A 15880-nucleotide genomic window follows, 5' to 3' on the forward strand; every position below is an offset into this window, starting at 1 on the left:
TCTTAATTTAAATGATTTTACAGCTCAGAGATTTTTACAGCTGTTAGATTATCTTTATATAGTAATATTATAGAACTCTACTCTTCTTCAGAGAAAATTTTCAATTTATTTACTATAAACTGACTCAGTATTTCAGTATATAGAATATAAATAATTTACAGATATTATATAAACTGCAGAATCAATTTTTATTTCTTTATAAAAAATAATATTTTAATAGTTAGTACTATAGATTTCTGAAAATCTGAACACTGTACAGAGACAGATTAATATAATAATAAATTAGATAAAAATTAAAGATATATAAATAAAGAAAAAAATTAATAGAATTCAGTATAAAATTAATATAATAACAACTGAATTCTGAATCTTTCAATCTGTTTTTATTTCTGTCTATATATAGAAAAATACTATTAAAATTTTCTTTATCTCTGTATTTATATTTTTATTTTTTTTTTATCAACTATTATTACTGCTGTCATCACTTCTGCTACAGTATTATCAACTAAAAATAATATTTGAATATATCAGCTCTTTCATACAATTCAATCAGTTAATAATTTCTAAAAAAAATAAAAATAGAGATTAAATAAACAGCTCTCTGTACAGTATCTAAAGTTATTATATAAATTTAATTGAAAAAAGAAGAATAGTAAATATATATTTTTTTTTCAGCAGAAAATAATTATTAATAAAATATTTAGTTATTATTATATAATGAAATTAAAATCTATTCTAGAGATTATAAAGAAGTTTGAGTTGATGTATATATAATTAAAAATAAATCTGAATAAACTCTCTATCTTTCTCAGAAGAATAAAAAGATAATCTGTATATATTAATTATATTATATTATATATCTTTTAATTTTAAATATTTATTTATTTATATATGCAGACTGTCTCAGTAGAATTTATAAAAATAAATATTCTCTCTTTTTCTTTTTTCTCTTTTATATACAAGATATTTCTGCTTTTTTTTTTATTTATAATAATAATAATAATAAATTAATTATAAAATTTTTTCTTTCTCTATTTTCTTTTTCAATTTCTTTTCTCTTTTTCTCTTCAGTTTTTTTATTATTATTCATCAGTATATATAATTTTTTTTATATCAGAATTTATTATTTTTTTATTAAAATTTATTAAAATTATTTATTTATTATTTATTCTGTCTTTTTCTCACTCTGTATACTGTATAAAATATTTATTTTATTATATTAAAAAAAAGAACACTGACAGAAACTTGTATATATAATTAAAGAAGATTTTTAATTTTTTTTTTTATAAAAAAAAAAATCAATTTTTTTTTATTCTTCAATAGTATCTTTTTTTTCTCTATAAATAATATAAATATTTCTCTGTTTCTCTATCATACAGTATAGAAAGCTGATTATAATATAAAAGTTTTTATTTTATATAATTCTATTACTATTCAGTAGAATCTGATTTAGACTAAATTAATTGATTTATATTATTCAACTACTGAATATTAAAATAAATAATAGAAATAATCAAAGTATAATATAATATATATCAGTAATTCTCAGCTGAGTATATTTTATTATAATTTTTAATTTTATACTTTGTTTACTGTCTCTAATTTTAATATATTATATATTTATATATATATCAGAGCTGATTAAGTATTATTTTATTATTTATTATATATAAATATTATTCTAATTCAATTCTATAATAGAACTCTTATTACAGACTGTATACAGTGTTATATATTCTCTGAACTTAAATTATTTTCATTATATTATTATATATACAGTTATTTTGAAGAAGTATATATCAACTGTAAATAATATAATTATACAGTATAATACTCTCTTCACAGCTCTGTAGATTAGTTTAATATATATAATAATTTTTATAATAAATAGTTATTACAGCTATAAATATCAGCAGTAGATGATGTAAATTATAATACTCAGTTTAATATACAGAATAATCTTATTTTTATTGAATAGAGTATATACAAAACTTTTATTTTTCTATTCTATTCTATTCTATCTCTCTTTAATCTTCATTTCTTTATTATTATTATAGATATATATATATTATTATTATAGAATTAGATCTAGTTATATAAACTGTATATAATACTCAGACAGTTGATTTATATTTCTATACAGTATCTGAAATCAGTAATTTTTTAATAGAGATAAAATCAAGTAGATTATTTAGCTAGTGATTATATAACTTTCTGTGTGCAAAGTCATATATATCTGAATTTAATAGTATTTCTCTTACTAAATACAAGTATTCTGTATATATGAATATGAAATTGAACATACATCAGCAATAACCAGGTTATATGCAGTGATGTTGATGACTGAGTGACTGTGCCTCTGCATATAACCAGGTTATTGTAAGGGTTGGGTTCAAACACACCATAACCTGACCCATCTATAACTAGTTAACTCAGTCTCTATCCTTGACAATATCCCGGCATCATCTCCCGTGGCCAGACGGACCTCTGCGCTTGGCAACACCGGAACACCACCACGGATTCGTCGTCCAGATGGCCCAACACAAAGGTGGCCCGGCTTCAGGTGCGTCGCCAGATCGTGTAACAAATACGATTAGTAGGACGTGAGTACCACTACTATACCACTATACTCCTATACACTAATGCTCCAACAGCTGTGATTAAGCAGACAAATATTTGTTTGATTCAGCCTCTGAATCTATCCCCACCAGCAGCAGCATCACCCACGACAGACAAAAAAAGATTCAAGTCCTGCTGGATCCTTTCAAGGAACCAGAACGAGAAATACCCAATATGTCTGCGCTGTGAAGTTCCAAATACTGCCCATTCGCGAGACGTTCAGAAGGGATTCCCGGCCCCAATCGGGATATATACCCTGGGATATATGTTCCTCGAACCCTGGATCGATCTGCTCTCAACCCAAACCCGAGATCTGTACTACTTTCTCATCCCAGGGAGGACGACCGCCATTCACTAACTAGCCCCAGAATTCGACAGATAGGGCTCACACACTTTCGAATCGAAGCGACAATACCTTGGACATCTAAGTTGTAGAAACGTCGCAATCGTCGGGTGCGCTCTATCATCATATTTCTCGATCTGGTGGCTGGTTAAGGTTTCCCAACAAAGACGAACCAAGGGACGCCGCCGCCGGTGCAAGCCGCGCGGGCGCGTCGGCGCCTAATAATATATACCTTTCACCCCCAGCATATCAGAACTGAAACGGGGAAAAAATAATACCAAAACCAGCCAGGTTGTGGGATGATGTATAAATAGGGTCGCTTTAAACCTGTTCTCAATGCTTGTTTTGTGAGCGTTTCTTACTCTCATCTTGGGGGACGACGGTATACATTTGTGAAGTGTATTGCGGCTCATGGTTCGGATAATTCATACCTGGAGGGGGTAATCGTGATGATATTCAAGTCGATAAAAATACTTTCATGTTCCCTGTTGATGATGTCATAGGCAGGCTGTCATGGTTCAGCTTCGTCTGCTCTACAGATGTATGTACAGAGTAACTAACTACATACTGCCAGCATGGCGCTGGTGGTGAACGAACTCTTTTGCGCCAGTCGATTAGAAGAGCAACCCAGAGAACACCAGAGCGGCCCAGCAAAGAACAGAACTCCAAACATATCCATGGATACAATTTGATGTTTATTCTATAACTACTACTGCCCGTTCGTGCTCAGTGCCCAACAACGGCAGTTGGTAGACAGCGGAATCAGGCTTTCTGCACGTATCCTTTCGAATCCTACCTTGCTGGAATTGATAACTAGAACTTGAACTCAATTTCAAGTTCCCATTAGCGGCATGTACGTCGGCTCCACCACTCTAATTGCGCCGAAGCAAAGGGCGGGGGAGAATCAGCTTGCCTACACCTTCAATCGTCCTACCTCGGCAGTTTACCAAACCCGGATGGAGCTTCTTAAGAGTTTTGTTGACCTTACCCGCGGTGTCCATCAGGCTATCAACCTCCAACGGCCACGTTGGAGGGCAACATAAAGAAAGCTACTACACCATTCGGGACATTATTTAATCCACCTCCTCCAACAATACCAATACTCACCTAAATTCGAACAAACAACCAAAAATCACCCCCCCCCCCCCCCCCCAAAAAAAAAAAATGCCTTCTCCATTCACCACCCCTCCTCCTCAATCCTCAATATATCTCCTGTCGTACCCAACACCAGGCGTGCTTCTGGTCACCATCAACCGTGCCAGACACATGAACGCGATCCATTACCAGGGACACTGGGATTTCCACGCGCTCTGGACATGGTTCGACGACGAACACACCTTGCAAATCGGCATCGTGACCGGTGCCGGCGACAAGGCGTTCTGCGCCGGGCAGGATCTGCTCGAGATCGAGATCGAGATCAAGGTCGAGACCGAGAGGAATAATAGCAAAATCCCGCCAGCGCAGCAGCAACCGGCCACCCTGAGAGTTCACCCTCCGTCCGGATTTGCCGGCCTGAGCCAGCGGAAGGGGAAAAAGCCCGTGATCGCGGCCGTGAACGGGTTCGCGTTCGGGGGTGGTTTCGAGATCTGTCTGAATTGGTTGGTAAAAAGGAAAACCCCTTTCGATGTTTTTTACATTTTTCGCGGTTCACCGCTAGTCCATTTTTACAAATTTTGTATATATATATATATATATCTATTGACTGACTGACTAACTAACTGACTAACTAACTGCTGCTGCTGCTTCTGCATCTTAGCGATTTGGTAATTGCCTCCCCGAAAGCACAATTCGCTCTACCGGAGGCAAAACGGGGCATATATGCGGCCGCGGGCGGCCTGCCTCGCATTACCCACATTGCCGGGCTGCAGGTTGCGTCGGAAATCGCACTGACCGGCAGAGCCATATCTGCCGAAGAGGCTAGGGCGTGGCACCTGGTGAATCGGATTTCGAAAACGCACGAGTCGCTGATGGGAGAGGCGCTCGCGTTGGCGAGGGAGATTTCACAGCTGAGTCCAGATGCGATTATCGTCACTAGGGCTGGGCTGAGAGAGGCGTGGGAGGTTGGCGATGTGTCGAAGGCTGTCCGCAACACGTCCGAGAGATATTCGAGGAATCTGTTCGAGGGTCGGAATTTGCGTGAAGGTAAGTTTCAATCATTTTTTCGGCTTTTTTTGGGAGTTTAGTTCGAGTTTCCAGATTTAGTATTCAAGGAAAATTCCCACCACGATTACCGGGCCTTAAGCTAACGGATGGCCTTGAATTACAGGGCTTGCTGCTTTCCGAGAGAAGAGACAGCCTCACTGGGTCAAACCAAATCTATAAACAACAACAGACCAAACCTTGTGTTCGCTCGCCGTTGACAGCTTAAGTCTGTTGCTGGGTATTTATTTCTCTCTTTTTCGCAATTTCTTCCCACGTTATCCCGTAATATATATACATCTTTATAACAAAGCCGCAATGATCTCGAAATGTCCCATATTTTTTGTCAATTACTCCCTTTCCCCCCTTTTTCAAATGCTTTATTAATTGACAACTCGGTAGGTATTGCCGAGGTAATATACTAGTATTGCACTGTACAGGGATAAATTACCGGCTTTCGGTAATAACCCCTCTTTCCATCGAGCCGACGACAACACCAAACACGAAACACGAAGCTCCCGGTTATTGAAACTCTACCGACACACCGGCAATTTACGTTATTGGATTGGTGGTTTAGCGATGGTGTTTGGCGGATTTCGCCTCGGCTGACTTATTTATCCAACCGTGCTTGAGATTCAAATATAATATATATATATATATATATATACATGTATAGACAATAAATAATTATATATTCTGACGCCAAAGAGTCGACTGACTCTATCGGTCTCATAACAATGGCCCCTCCAAGATTGAAGACACAGCTCACAGCATGGCGCGCAGAAGTATAACTCGCGTTTAACCGGCAAGACTGGCAAATGGCTGTCGCGGCTGGTGGCGGCGGCGACGTTGCGATTCGTGACATCTGTGGAAGCTGGCTGCTCCAGCACTCACGGGGGTGAAGTAAGTGTTCACTCACAGCTGCCTTTGACGATACTAGTTACTGTTCGGACTCTCGTTTATCAATCAGTGGAAGGCCCCATGAGAGTCAAAGCGAACGACTATATCAAAGAGATGGGAGCGGGCAGCTGGAGAAAACGAATCTTGGCTTTGGCTGAGCAGCCAGCGGCGGAGATTTGTGGGATGAGATGGGATGCAGAAAGGGGGGCTCTGCAGTACGCTGGAATAACGGCTGCAAAGTTATAGCTCTCTCGCAGTGTCCATTTAGCTGTTGTATTTGATATGTCTTAAAACAGCCAGGATGTTAGACAAAAGCTATATTTTTTGTGTTAAAGAGAGACTATTATAATACAACCACTCCAGCTTCGTGATGCATCTGGTTTCCTGCTCTGCCTCAGAAAGCAATATCCTTGATTTCCATGTTTATGGCAGGTAGACTACTAGTATTCCTGGAATACTTATCTAGTTAGGGTTAGGGCTGAGGGCGGTTTTGAGTCTAACAACCATTTTACCCGTGCAGCACAATTTCGTTCGTCTCACCAACACGACTCGACTTGGCTTTCCAGCTTGAATCCTCTGCAGAAGCCGAGACCAACATCCGCCATCGAACGCGGGGTTGGCAGGTCACCACTCAGCTTCCCCGCACGCCCTCATTTAGAATGGGACTGGGCGTACAAAGGAGGGAGAGAAGGATGCGAGAAGACAGGCCGTGTCTACTGTCAGAACGATATGACAATCGCCGGGCGAAAACCATGGGCTTCCTCTCTTCTATCCCGCCAGTAGTATCTAAGGATATCTGATTGCCCGGAAACGTGGGGATATATAGAATTCACCTCAGGCCGTGCTTTGAAAGAACCACGTGAAAAGAATTACAAAAGACTATTCTCCCCCACCCGGCGTTGCTATTCGTCCAGGAAAACCCGGTGGAAACTAGGCCTCCCAGTTATCCTACCGTTAAATTTGTTTTGATATCAGCACAACAGCCATGCCTACCCATACAACTAATGCGACTGCGACTAGAAGTCCCAGTGCCGCCAAACCACTGGTTCTGGGAAGCAACAATCCCGACATCGAGCATCCCGCCTCCACCAACAGGCCGATGTTCAGTGAAGACTGGGACATAACATCAAGCAGCGGGTATCGCATCTCCGACAACATGATCAACGAGCCGCCTCCAGGCAAGCAGCCATTCCGGATAATCATGATCGGAGCCGGCGCGGCGGGCATCGACTTCCTGCACCACGCCATACGCGAGTTCCAACACGCCGACGACGTCGAGTTCGTCTGCTACGAGAAGAACCATGACGTGGGAGGGACGTGGTTGGAGAATCGATATCCCGGGTGTGCGTGCGATGTGCCGAGTGCCAGTTACCAGTTTGGTTGGCGGCCGAACCCGAACTGGACGCACTATTATAGCCCCGCGCGGGAAATCTGGAAATATTTGCGGGATATTGTGGACGAGGAGGATATGATGAAGTATATCCGTTTGCGGGCCCGGGTTACTCGAGCGGAGTGGAGGGAAGAGAGGTCAAAATGGGTGGTGCGTGTGGAGGAAAGTGGGGAGGATGGGAAGGTGTCAAGGGTGTGGGATGACGAGTGTGAGGTTTTGCTGAATGGAAACGGGTTTCTCAAGTACGTTGCGGCTCCTGCATGGTATATTATTATCTATCACTTGAAACTTCGTTGACTTCGGAGTACAGTAACTGGAAGTGGCCCGATATTCCCGGATTGATGTCCTTCAAGGGCCGGCTTTTCCACACAGCCAAATACGAGGAAGGACTCGATTTGAAAGGAAAAAGAGTAGCGGTCATTGGATCAGGGAGTTCAGGAGTTCAAGCTGTTGCAGCAGTTTACAAGGACGCCTCTCGATTATATACATGGGTGAGAAACCCGATGTGGATCACAGCTGGATTTGCGCAAAAATTTGCTGGGCCAGATGGAGGAAACTTTCAATGTTTGTTAGCCTTAGAACATTGCTTCCATTCTTCAAAAAAAAGTCTGTTGCAACTTCTGACCATGGCGCTTTTAGATAGCGAAGAGCAAAAGGAGGAGTGGAGGAGGGATCCTGAGAAGTATAGGGTATATCGAAAAATGATTGAGCATGAGCTGAACGTGCGATTCCGGTTTGCGCTGAGGAACAGTAAGGAATCCGACGAGGCCAATGCAGTAAGTATATACATGTACTGTACATTTTACTGTACACTATTGTGGTCATTTCACCGAAGCGGTTTCTAACTTCCCCCCTTCGTATATGTAGTTTTCTTACAAGGAAATGACAACCAAACTAGGGGATAGCGAATATCTCAAGGAAAAAATAATACCGAAGGACTTCAATGTCGGGTGCCGACGACCCACACCAGGAAACGGGTATCTTGAAGCCCTTGTCGGTGAAAAGACAACTTGCTATACGGATCCAATCGGGGGGATCACGCCAAAGGGGTTCCTAACAGCCGATGGCACGGAGGTCGAAGTCGACGTTATCATCTGCGCAACTGGTTTCGACACATCGTTTCGGCCCCGATTCCCTATAATCGGGTTAGATAAGGTTGACATAGCCACGCGGTGGGAGAAGATCCCAGAGTGCTACCTCTCAGTCAGTGCTTCAAACGTACCGAATTACTTCATGTACAGTGGTCCGTACAGTCCAGTTGCACAGGGCTCCCTCTTGTCACTACAAACGCTTCTCACAAACCATTTCCTTCAAATAATCCGGAAAATGCGCCAAGAGCACATCCGGCGTCTCAGTCCGAAAGAAAGTGCCGTTGAAGACTTTTGCGAACATGCGTCTGTGTATCTACGTCGTACATGTTGGGCAGATCCTTGCAGCAGCTGGTTTAAACAAGGTCGGAAAGATGGCAATATTGTGATGTGGCCAGGTAGTAGATTGGCATTTTTTGATATTTTGAAGGAGCCCAAGTATGAAGACTATGAGATAGAGTATTGGAGTAAGAACCGTTGGGCTTTTCTCGGGAATGGCTTCACGACGGAGGAATTTGATGGGAGCGATATGAGCAAGTATTTGAACTGATAATTATATCCGAATTTCGTTACTCAACAGATGATTCCTTCTGAAACGATGCGCAGTTAACATGTCAAACTTTGATTGTAGAGGAGAAAAGGCTCAATGGATATGTTGGTAACGATTGATTTCATAGAAATACATTCAATTTGTAAATTTCAAGAACCTATGAGTTAGAGATCGAGTCGGTCATAATTGAACATATGAATTTTTTTTTTTAAAAAACAACAACAATGACAACAATAACAATAACAATAAAATTCAACCAAACGATCACCCTACTCAAAATGCATGAGTTGTAAATGGATCGCAATCAAGATTGTATAGTAGATTTGGATTCTCAAAGCCATACTCTTGGAACAGAGTGTCCCAGTTATTCTGTTCAATAAATTCTCGTCAGCTGAGTAATTTTTTTAAAAAAGGAGGGAAAAGTAAGGGTGCGAGGAGGAAAGAAAAGGATTTAAGGATTTAGGTGTCAATGTGGAGATCCAATATCACGCACCGTGTCTAAAAGATCCGGGACTTCCGTGTAAAACTCTGGAGCGCCCACAAGCGGAGGTGTGGGCTCGGTATATGCGGTCGACGAAGAATGATCGTCGAACCCAGGTGCGTATGCAACGGAACTTGGAATGGAACTACCCGCTCCTCCACTTCCCATACCAGGGGAAAAATCTTGCGGAGGGGTGTAGGCCAATGTACCAGGTGTCTTCGGTGGAGGCAAACCACCATCTGGACCGCCATTTCGTTCGGAACGGAGCTTTTGGAGTACGGCTGCAAATACTCGATGGAATTTTTGGCCTTCTGCCGTGGTATCACCGAGATTCATCCAGGTATCCCAAGCACCCTCAACCTTTTTCATCCGGTCCGCTCGATTAATACCAATCAAAACGTCGTCGGCTTCGATAGACTCGGATTGCGCATCTCCGTCCTGTTGCAGATCCAGACAAACAATCATGATTGCAAGTCGGAAGGAAGAGTTAGCTACCGGCGCGAGGCACCATCGGCTCTGTTCTAGATGGTGGCCAGGTCTTAAAAGGCTCTGAAGACCCGTTTGAAGGTCAATGAGGGCAATTGCTGATTGAAGACATCTCTGGCGAGACAATGCAAACTTCTGATCCTTTCGCGCTGTGCTGATATATTTTCGGTGAAGCGCGCACATTCCCTCACTGTATAGAATGCCAACATGAACCCTCTGCATAGTCGTGAAGAGAGATTCGGTTTCAGCAGCCTTCCAACTTGTCATTCTAAACGGTTCCGGTATGTCCTTGACGACTTGGAACAATTCCTGGTCAAGCTGAAGAACGCGGTCATATGACATTTGCTTCGTGTTGTACAAGAGCTCCCCGATTCTCCCAACTGTTTGGAGAATTTGCGATTTCGTCACCATGTAAGTGATACCAGTAACCTCCGACATTGGTCTTGAAGGAGGAAGTTTAGCCATTCCCTCAGTCAGCTCCCAATCATGTAAATTCGATGGCATCGCTGTGTCAGAGATTGCCGATGAAATCATGCTTGGTAACCCTATATGGAACGAGCAAACGTGATCAGCCTGACAGATGAAAGCCCAGATGCGTCGCCGCATCTCGCCTTGGAAAGGGGAGAATGCCTTCGGGTAGTGAGACGGATCACGATGGAAGCCCATGCGCATTGCCGCACGCACGATCTGACCAAGTGCCATCCAAATGCCAGACTCAATATCTTTTCGGCGCATATATTCGGCAAGGGCTTGGAAACACATTGTCTCTATGACATGCGGCTCGCTCCGTGTGATATTCGCATGCATAAGACACTGTGCTGTCCGTGTTCGAAAAAGATCAGCAAGGGATTCTCCAACGCCCATATACTGAGCTGCATCTTTTGGGCTTTCAATTTCGGACTGGACTGTCATCCACAACATAGAAAACAAAAGTCCGAGCCAAGCCACATCTGTTCTATCGGGATTCCTCCAGTGTTCCTCGTACTATAACGTGTTAGCATACATATGCTCGATTATATTCAACAAGGAATTGAGGGGTCATACTTGTTTGCGGAATGTCGGTTCGTGTATCACGACTGAAAAGGTTTTTGTTAGTAGAGGTTCCTTGGGGTAATGAAATTTTGAAAGTAGAGAAAAACAAGGAAAATCATGTCTCTTACGTAGGGGAGGGGCAGGGTCATTGGGATCGAAAAATTTATTAACAAACTGGTCAGTAGTTTGCTTCGGCGGCAGAGAAGCTATCAGTTCTGCTTTGTCGAGTGATCTTGGATTTCCGGCCGAAATAGCTGGCTCGTGGGTAGAGAGGCCCTGTGCAAAAGCCTGGTCCAACTCGTCCGCTTCCATATCGAATTTGAATTGATTCCAGGTGTTTTTAAGCGCGACGATCTAGAATTCATCTCAGCCGCACTGAGAACCCAATCCTTTTCCGAAAGAATCTGAGATATGAGCATGGTCAAACGCTTACTTCTTGGAGAACGTCTTGCCAATTGGTGCTCCCTCTATAGGGTGTTTTTTCCTCCATGGTTCCAAGCTCCGGAATGGAATCCTCCTGGCTCGAATCATCGTCCAAAGACGTCTTAATCACGTCGATAGGCTTGGTGCCATTCGGCAGCTGTGAAGCCAGCCCAGGTTCAGCGGTAAAGGAGGCCACAAGCTCTTCCAAGCGATGCAGGCGACACTCCATCCCCTGAGTCTGCATGGCATTGGACCTTGGGGTTTTGCCATTGGCGAATACGCACAGGTCATCATGACCCCTTGAAATGCAGTTATGGCATGGTTGCTGCCGGTTGCACTTAAGTCTAACCTCGGATGGCTTTGTTAACAATCACGCATCAACCCATTTACATGGCCCGCTTTGCCCAGGCGGCTGGTGAATACTTACTTCCTCGCCCTGCAGGGCCCGCAAGAAAGGGGGACACGCGGATTTTTGTGGACTCTGCGGGTGGTGTTGGAAGTCTTATGGTTATCCATCTTCCGGGGTTAATGTTATTAATAAAAATATGGCTCAGTTTGCGAAGACGGTTGGCTGTCCAGATGTCCAAGAATTCGATGTCTTCTCTCCTGCTGTCTGAGAGGAAGAGGAGAGGCTCGGCAGCGACGTGGGGGCGAGCAGGGGTTTCTTAAGGCAAGCCAGCTCCCTCTGGCCCAAGAGCGGCTTGGAAATCACCGACGGGCCTAGCGCTGACTTCGTTTCCAAGCCCGTCAAAAAGCGCCCTTGCAGCCACCCTTGCAGCCACCGCATCTGGTCCCATTGCTAGCACTCTTCGAGGGTCTCGCCAGCTCTCCTCCAAGAGGTTTGGGGTTTGATTTCACGATAACTGAGCCATGGAGTCAATCCATCATTTGACTGATTGATGTGCAAGGTATGGAATGGACCTTTAGCTCGAGTGGCTGACCTTGTTATTTGTTGTCCATTTTCGATCGTCTGCTTCAGTTAAGGCGCAACTTTCAACGACTCCTACTCAAATGCGATTTATTACCACTAACGACACTCGAGTTTCGGGAGCTCCCCATGGATCCAACACGCCAAGCGGTGAGTCGAGTTGCCATGCCAGATGCCTTTGGATTGGGTGTGGATTTTCTTTTCTGGAGACGCAGTTCAAAGAGACTCTTCTTCTCCCGGGTTAGGAAGTCAGGACGGCAATGAACTGTTGCAGAACGTAAGAACGTGCTCCGTATGGTGCGTATGGGCCAAATGATGGCGTTGGAGTTGAAAAAGCGGCTGGAGTCAACTTCCCTCAATCACGGACAACTGGCTTAACTGGCTTCCTTCGCTTTTGACCACAGTGAAAGATGGAAAAGATTTCCAAACAACCACTAAGGATTTAGGTTGCCTCTTCATGTTCAACTTGGGGGATGGGTATCAATGGGTGTACGAAAGCTCAGTCAAATTCCATGGGCAATGATGAACCCGAGCAATTCGATGCTGAATTCATTACCAGCAACTTGCCTAGTGCATCGAAGCATGGGATCAAAGTTCACTTTGAGCGAGAATGGGGTTCACGACACTAAGGATTGACTTTCTCTCATGGAAGTCAACCGCTAAGCCGAACAGCAATGGCTTCCGAGAATGCGGGGCTCGGGCAAAAATCCTGTAGCCAACTTTCACTGCCAGTAACTGTTTAGACGGTGGATACAAGAAGGCCCATTTCTATCAGTATTTTGCATGTATGATCGATCGCTACCAGTGGCAGGCATGTACAGTAGTACGTCCACATGTTGATCGCCACTGCGATGCATCGGGTTGGGATAGTTAGTTAGCCCCATGGAAGCAGTCTGGTTGGCTCTATCAGTTCGAGGCACTCGGCGGGATTCCGCTGGCCGTCCAGGAAGGTCCAATCTCTAGCCGATCCGTTCGAATAGAAGAGAACTATCAAATTGTTCATCTTGCCGGCGTAAACTTGAAGTTGATGGAATTGATATTGCCCTCAATTGTCAACATTTTAAGAGCTCCACTTAACTACGATTTATGGATTACAATCTTATGCAAAACCCTGATCTAATCATCGCACCCAAAAGAAAAAAGGGAAAAAAAAAAAAAAAGAAGAAGCTCTTAAGCCATTGTAGGGTCTTGCCGCGACTCGAACGCGGGGCCTCTCGCAAACATTTGCATTAGGGTGAGCCCTAAGCGAGAATCATACCACTAGACCACAAGACCCGGGGTTGGGGAGATCGCGGCCTAATTGGCTATATCAGGCTGGATCGTCGAGTCGCGCTTATTGCTCGCTTTGATTGGAAATCAAAAGACACCAAGAATATTGGTGCCTGACGATTGCCCATTACCCACCGCTGCCGTGGAAATACTATGTACGTACTACTACTCTCTGCGACGACTCAAACCCATGAATAGAGGGATCCAGATCCTGCAACGCCAAGCCGCAAAATATTTTTAGCACGCACCGTCTTCCTATTGAGGTTTAAACATGAGGTGTGTGGCATGCTGCTAAGAAAATAGGGCTTCTCTGAGTTTTATATTGTTTGTATATATATTACACATAAATTACATGTCTAACTAGTTAGTTAATCAGATTCAGGTTAGTTATGTAATATGAAGGTATATAAAGAGTCTAACTGAATAAGGAAGGCCGTTACTGCGAAAGGTGTTTGCAGGTGTTTGCAGGGTCCCTCTCATGAATGATCCAGGGCCGTCAAGAAGTTCCTCCTCACATGTGGGGAGTATAGCACCAATCAAACCACGAGATACGCCAGCCCGATATGGGTCCTCCAAGACCCCGCACTCCCCAGCCAGTCTCTTCTCCGGAGGAAATTCTTTGGCGGTAAGGCCTCCCGTCGTGGTTGTGGGGGTCCGCTCTCAAATCGGACGAGTCATGGCCTGGTCGTGTGTGTGATTTTCCTGTTCCTCCCGGGGGGCAGGGCATGATGCAAGATGTCCAGACTCTTGGGATCGATCCAACACGATGAGGAGGGTGAACTTACTATGATTGAAATCGCGGCAGATGCACAACGAGCTTTGGTTCAGTGGCAAAATGCATCCAATATCCCGGAATGTATCAAAGCAATGATCGCCAAATTCCTCGCTGTCGCATTTGCAGATTTCGATACCCCAATACTTAATACCTGAATTTCGTGTCTGGGCGAATTGAAATTAAAAGTAAATTGTCTCCCTTATTCGTGCACCAGATTCAATTCACGTTCTACGTACAAAGTTCAGAGGTGAGGGCTACTTCGGCGGATGATGGCTGCTGGAGCGAGAGACTCGGAAGACCGTCCGAGATGCCTCGAATTCATCGCCTTCATCCTCCATCCTTCGGACTCCAATCGGGTTGATCGTCGGACCTTGCCGAGCTTCGGCAACGATGCAAGCTCCAGGTTCTCCACAAGATGGCGGCGCCCGCCCCCGCTGGCCTGCAGCTTGCATGCATATGCAAGGATGGGGTTTTGAGTTTTACCAAAAAAGTCCCTGTGGCTCTCGCTGCCTCTCAGGCGGAGAGGTGAAAAATTATCAACAAGGGAGAAAAGGGACAAGCAACCCTAATTTTTCGGCAAAAAGTTGGTCCTGTGGTCTAGTGGTATGATTCTCGCTTTGGGTTCCTCCAAACCTAAATTAGCCTGCGAGAGGCCCCGCGTTCGAATCGCGGCAGGACCCGATTCAGATTTCTTTTTTTTCCCTTTCCCTTTCTTTTTCTTTTTTTTTTTTCCCTCTGGACCGCTGAGGGTTCACCCCAATGCAAATGTTTACGAGAGGCCCACATTCGAGTCGCGGCAGGACCCTGAAGATGCGATATGATTTGCCGGAGAGCTGCAATTTTGTTGTGAAATAGTTAAATATACGGAGCACTGTTACCGGAGATTCATTAGCAACAAGGTTGGGGAACTAGGTCTGAATATGGGGTTGAGATGAGCTGTATATAAGTTTTTTTTTTTTTTTTTTTTTTCGCGGATACCCTTTTGAAAAGCTGAGAGGTGGCTTCAATTGAACGGAGGTCGATATCCCTCTAGTTACAGATTACATACCATAGTATACGCCAGTTTCAGATGCCCTCGTAATGTCCCTGGAGGCTGCGCTGAAATGTCCCGCCGGAGAGGTTTTGCATTTGTTTGTTGGAGGCCCAACCAAGTCCAAGCGAAAAAAAAAAAAAAAAAAAAAAAAAAAAAAAAAATCTCGTCTAATTTCATATATGTATGGAGCAGCACAAACGCCGTCCTCCTTCGGCACCGAACACCCCCCTTGGCCCTCAGCACCGCCCTCGGTTTCCCATCCCTCTCTAGCGAGCCCACTCAACCCGAGCAGCCGGTCCATGACCCGCACTCGCTCCTCTCAGCCCTCCACACTGTAACCCCCAATCCCTCCCAAAGAAAGGCTCTGAACCCTCCTTCCCCACTTCCCCAGGATAGGATTTAAAATCAGCCCTGCAATCCTAAG

The 15880-nt window shown here is 43.7% G+C and overlaps 5 protein-coding genes and 2 non-coding genes across 7 annotated transcripts; 4 read left to right on the forward strand and 3 right to left on the reverse strand.

Annotated features, from left to right (window-relative positions):
- Nucleotides 1-2532: 2532 nt before the first annotated feature.
- Nucleotides 2533-3184, forward strand: HCBG_06337 (uncharacterized protein; the record flags this gene model as incomplete). The annotated part of the gene is made up of 3 exons (XM_045433386.1): nt 2533-2563; nt 2655-2836; nt 3002-3184. The coding sequence occupies 3 exons, from the start codon at nt 2533-2535 to the stop codon at nt 3182-3184; spliced, it is 396 nt and encodes a 131-aa protein (XP_045285699.1).
- Nucleotides 3185-4126: 942 nt separating this feature from the next.
- Nucleotides 4127-5284, forward strand: HCBG_06338 (uncharacterized protein; the record flags this gene model as incomplete). The annotated part of the gene is made up of 3 exons (XM_045433387.1): nt 4127-4560; nt 4719-5104; nt 5229-5284. The coding sequence occupies 3 exons, from the start codon at nt 4127-4129 to the stop codon at nt 5282-5284; spliced, it is 876 nt and encodes a 291-aa protein (XP_045285700.1).
- Nucleotides 5285-6986: 1702 nt separating this feature from the next.
- Nucleotides 6987-9029, forward strand: HCBG_06339 (uncharacterized protein; the record flags this gene model as incomplete). The annotated part of the gene is made up of 3 exons (XM_045433388.1): nt 6987-7633; nt 7702-8167; nt 8259-9029. The coding sequence occupies 3 exons, from the start codon at nt 6987-6989 to the stop codon at nt 9027-9029; spliced, it is 1884 nt and encodes a 627-aa protein (XP_045285701.1).
- Nucleotides 9030-9302: 273 nt separating this feature from the next.
- Nucleotides 9303-12248, reverse strand: HCBG_06340 (uncharacterized protein; the record flags this gene model as incomplete). The annotated part of the gene is made up of 5 exons (XM_045433389.1): nt 9303-9398; nt 9523-10980; nt 11462-11809; nt 11879-11952; nt 12164-12248. 5 exons carry the CDS (start codon nt 12246-12248, stop codon nt 9303-9305), a joined length of 2061 nt encoding a protein of 686 aa, XP_045285702.1.
- A 1314-nt stretch (nt 12249-13562) lies between these two features.
- HCBG_11053 lies at nt 13563-13654 on the reverse strand. The gene has a single exon. It is a non-coding gene; the product is annotated as a tRNA-Pro (tRNA).
- Nucleotides 13655-14664: 1010 nt separating this feature from the next.
- On the reverse strand, nt 14665-15757 carry HCBG_06341 (uncharacterized protein; the record flags this gene model as incomplete). Its single annotated transcript, XM_045433390.1, has 3 exons — nt 14665-14933; nt 15208-15256; nt 15656-15757. The coding sequence occupies 3 exons, from the start codon at nt 15755-15757 to the stop codon at nt 14665-14667; spliced, it is 420 nt and encodes a 139-aa protein (XP_045285703.1).
- HCBG_11054 lies at nt 15010-15103 on the forward strand. The gene has a single exon. It is a non-coding gene; the product is annotated as a tRNA-Pro (tRNA).
- Nucleotides 15758-15880: the final 123 nt, after the last annotated feature.

Source organism: Histoplasma capsulatum (genome assembly GCF_000150115.1).
Source record: "Histoplasma capsulatum G186AR genomic scaffold supercont2.9, whole genome shotgun sequence".
Lineage (NCBI taxonomy): Eukaryota > Fungi > Ascomycota > Eurotiomycetes > Onygenales > Ajellomycetaceae > Histoplasma > Histoplasma capsulatum.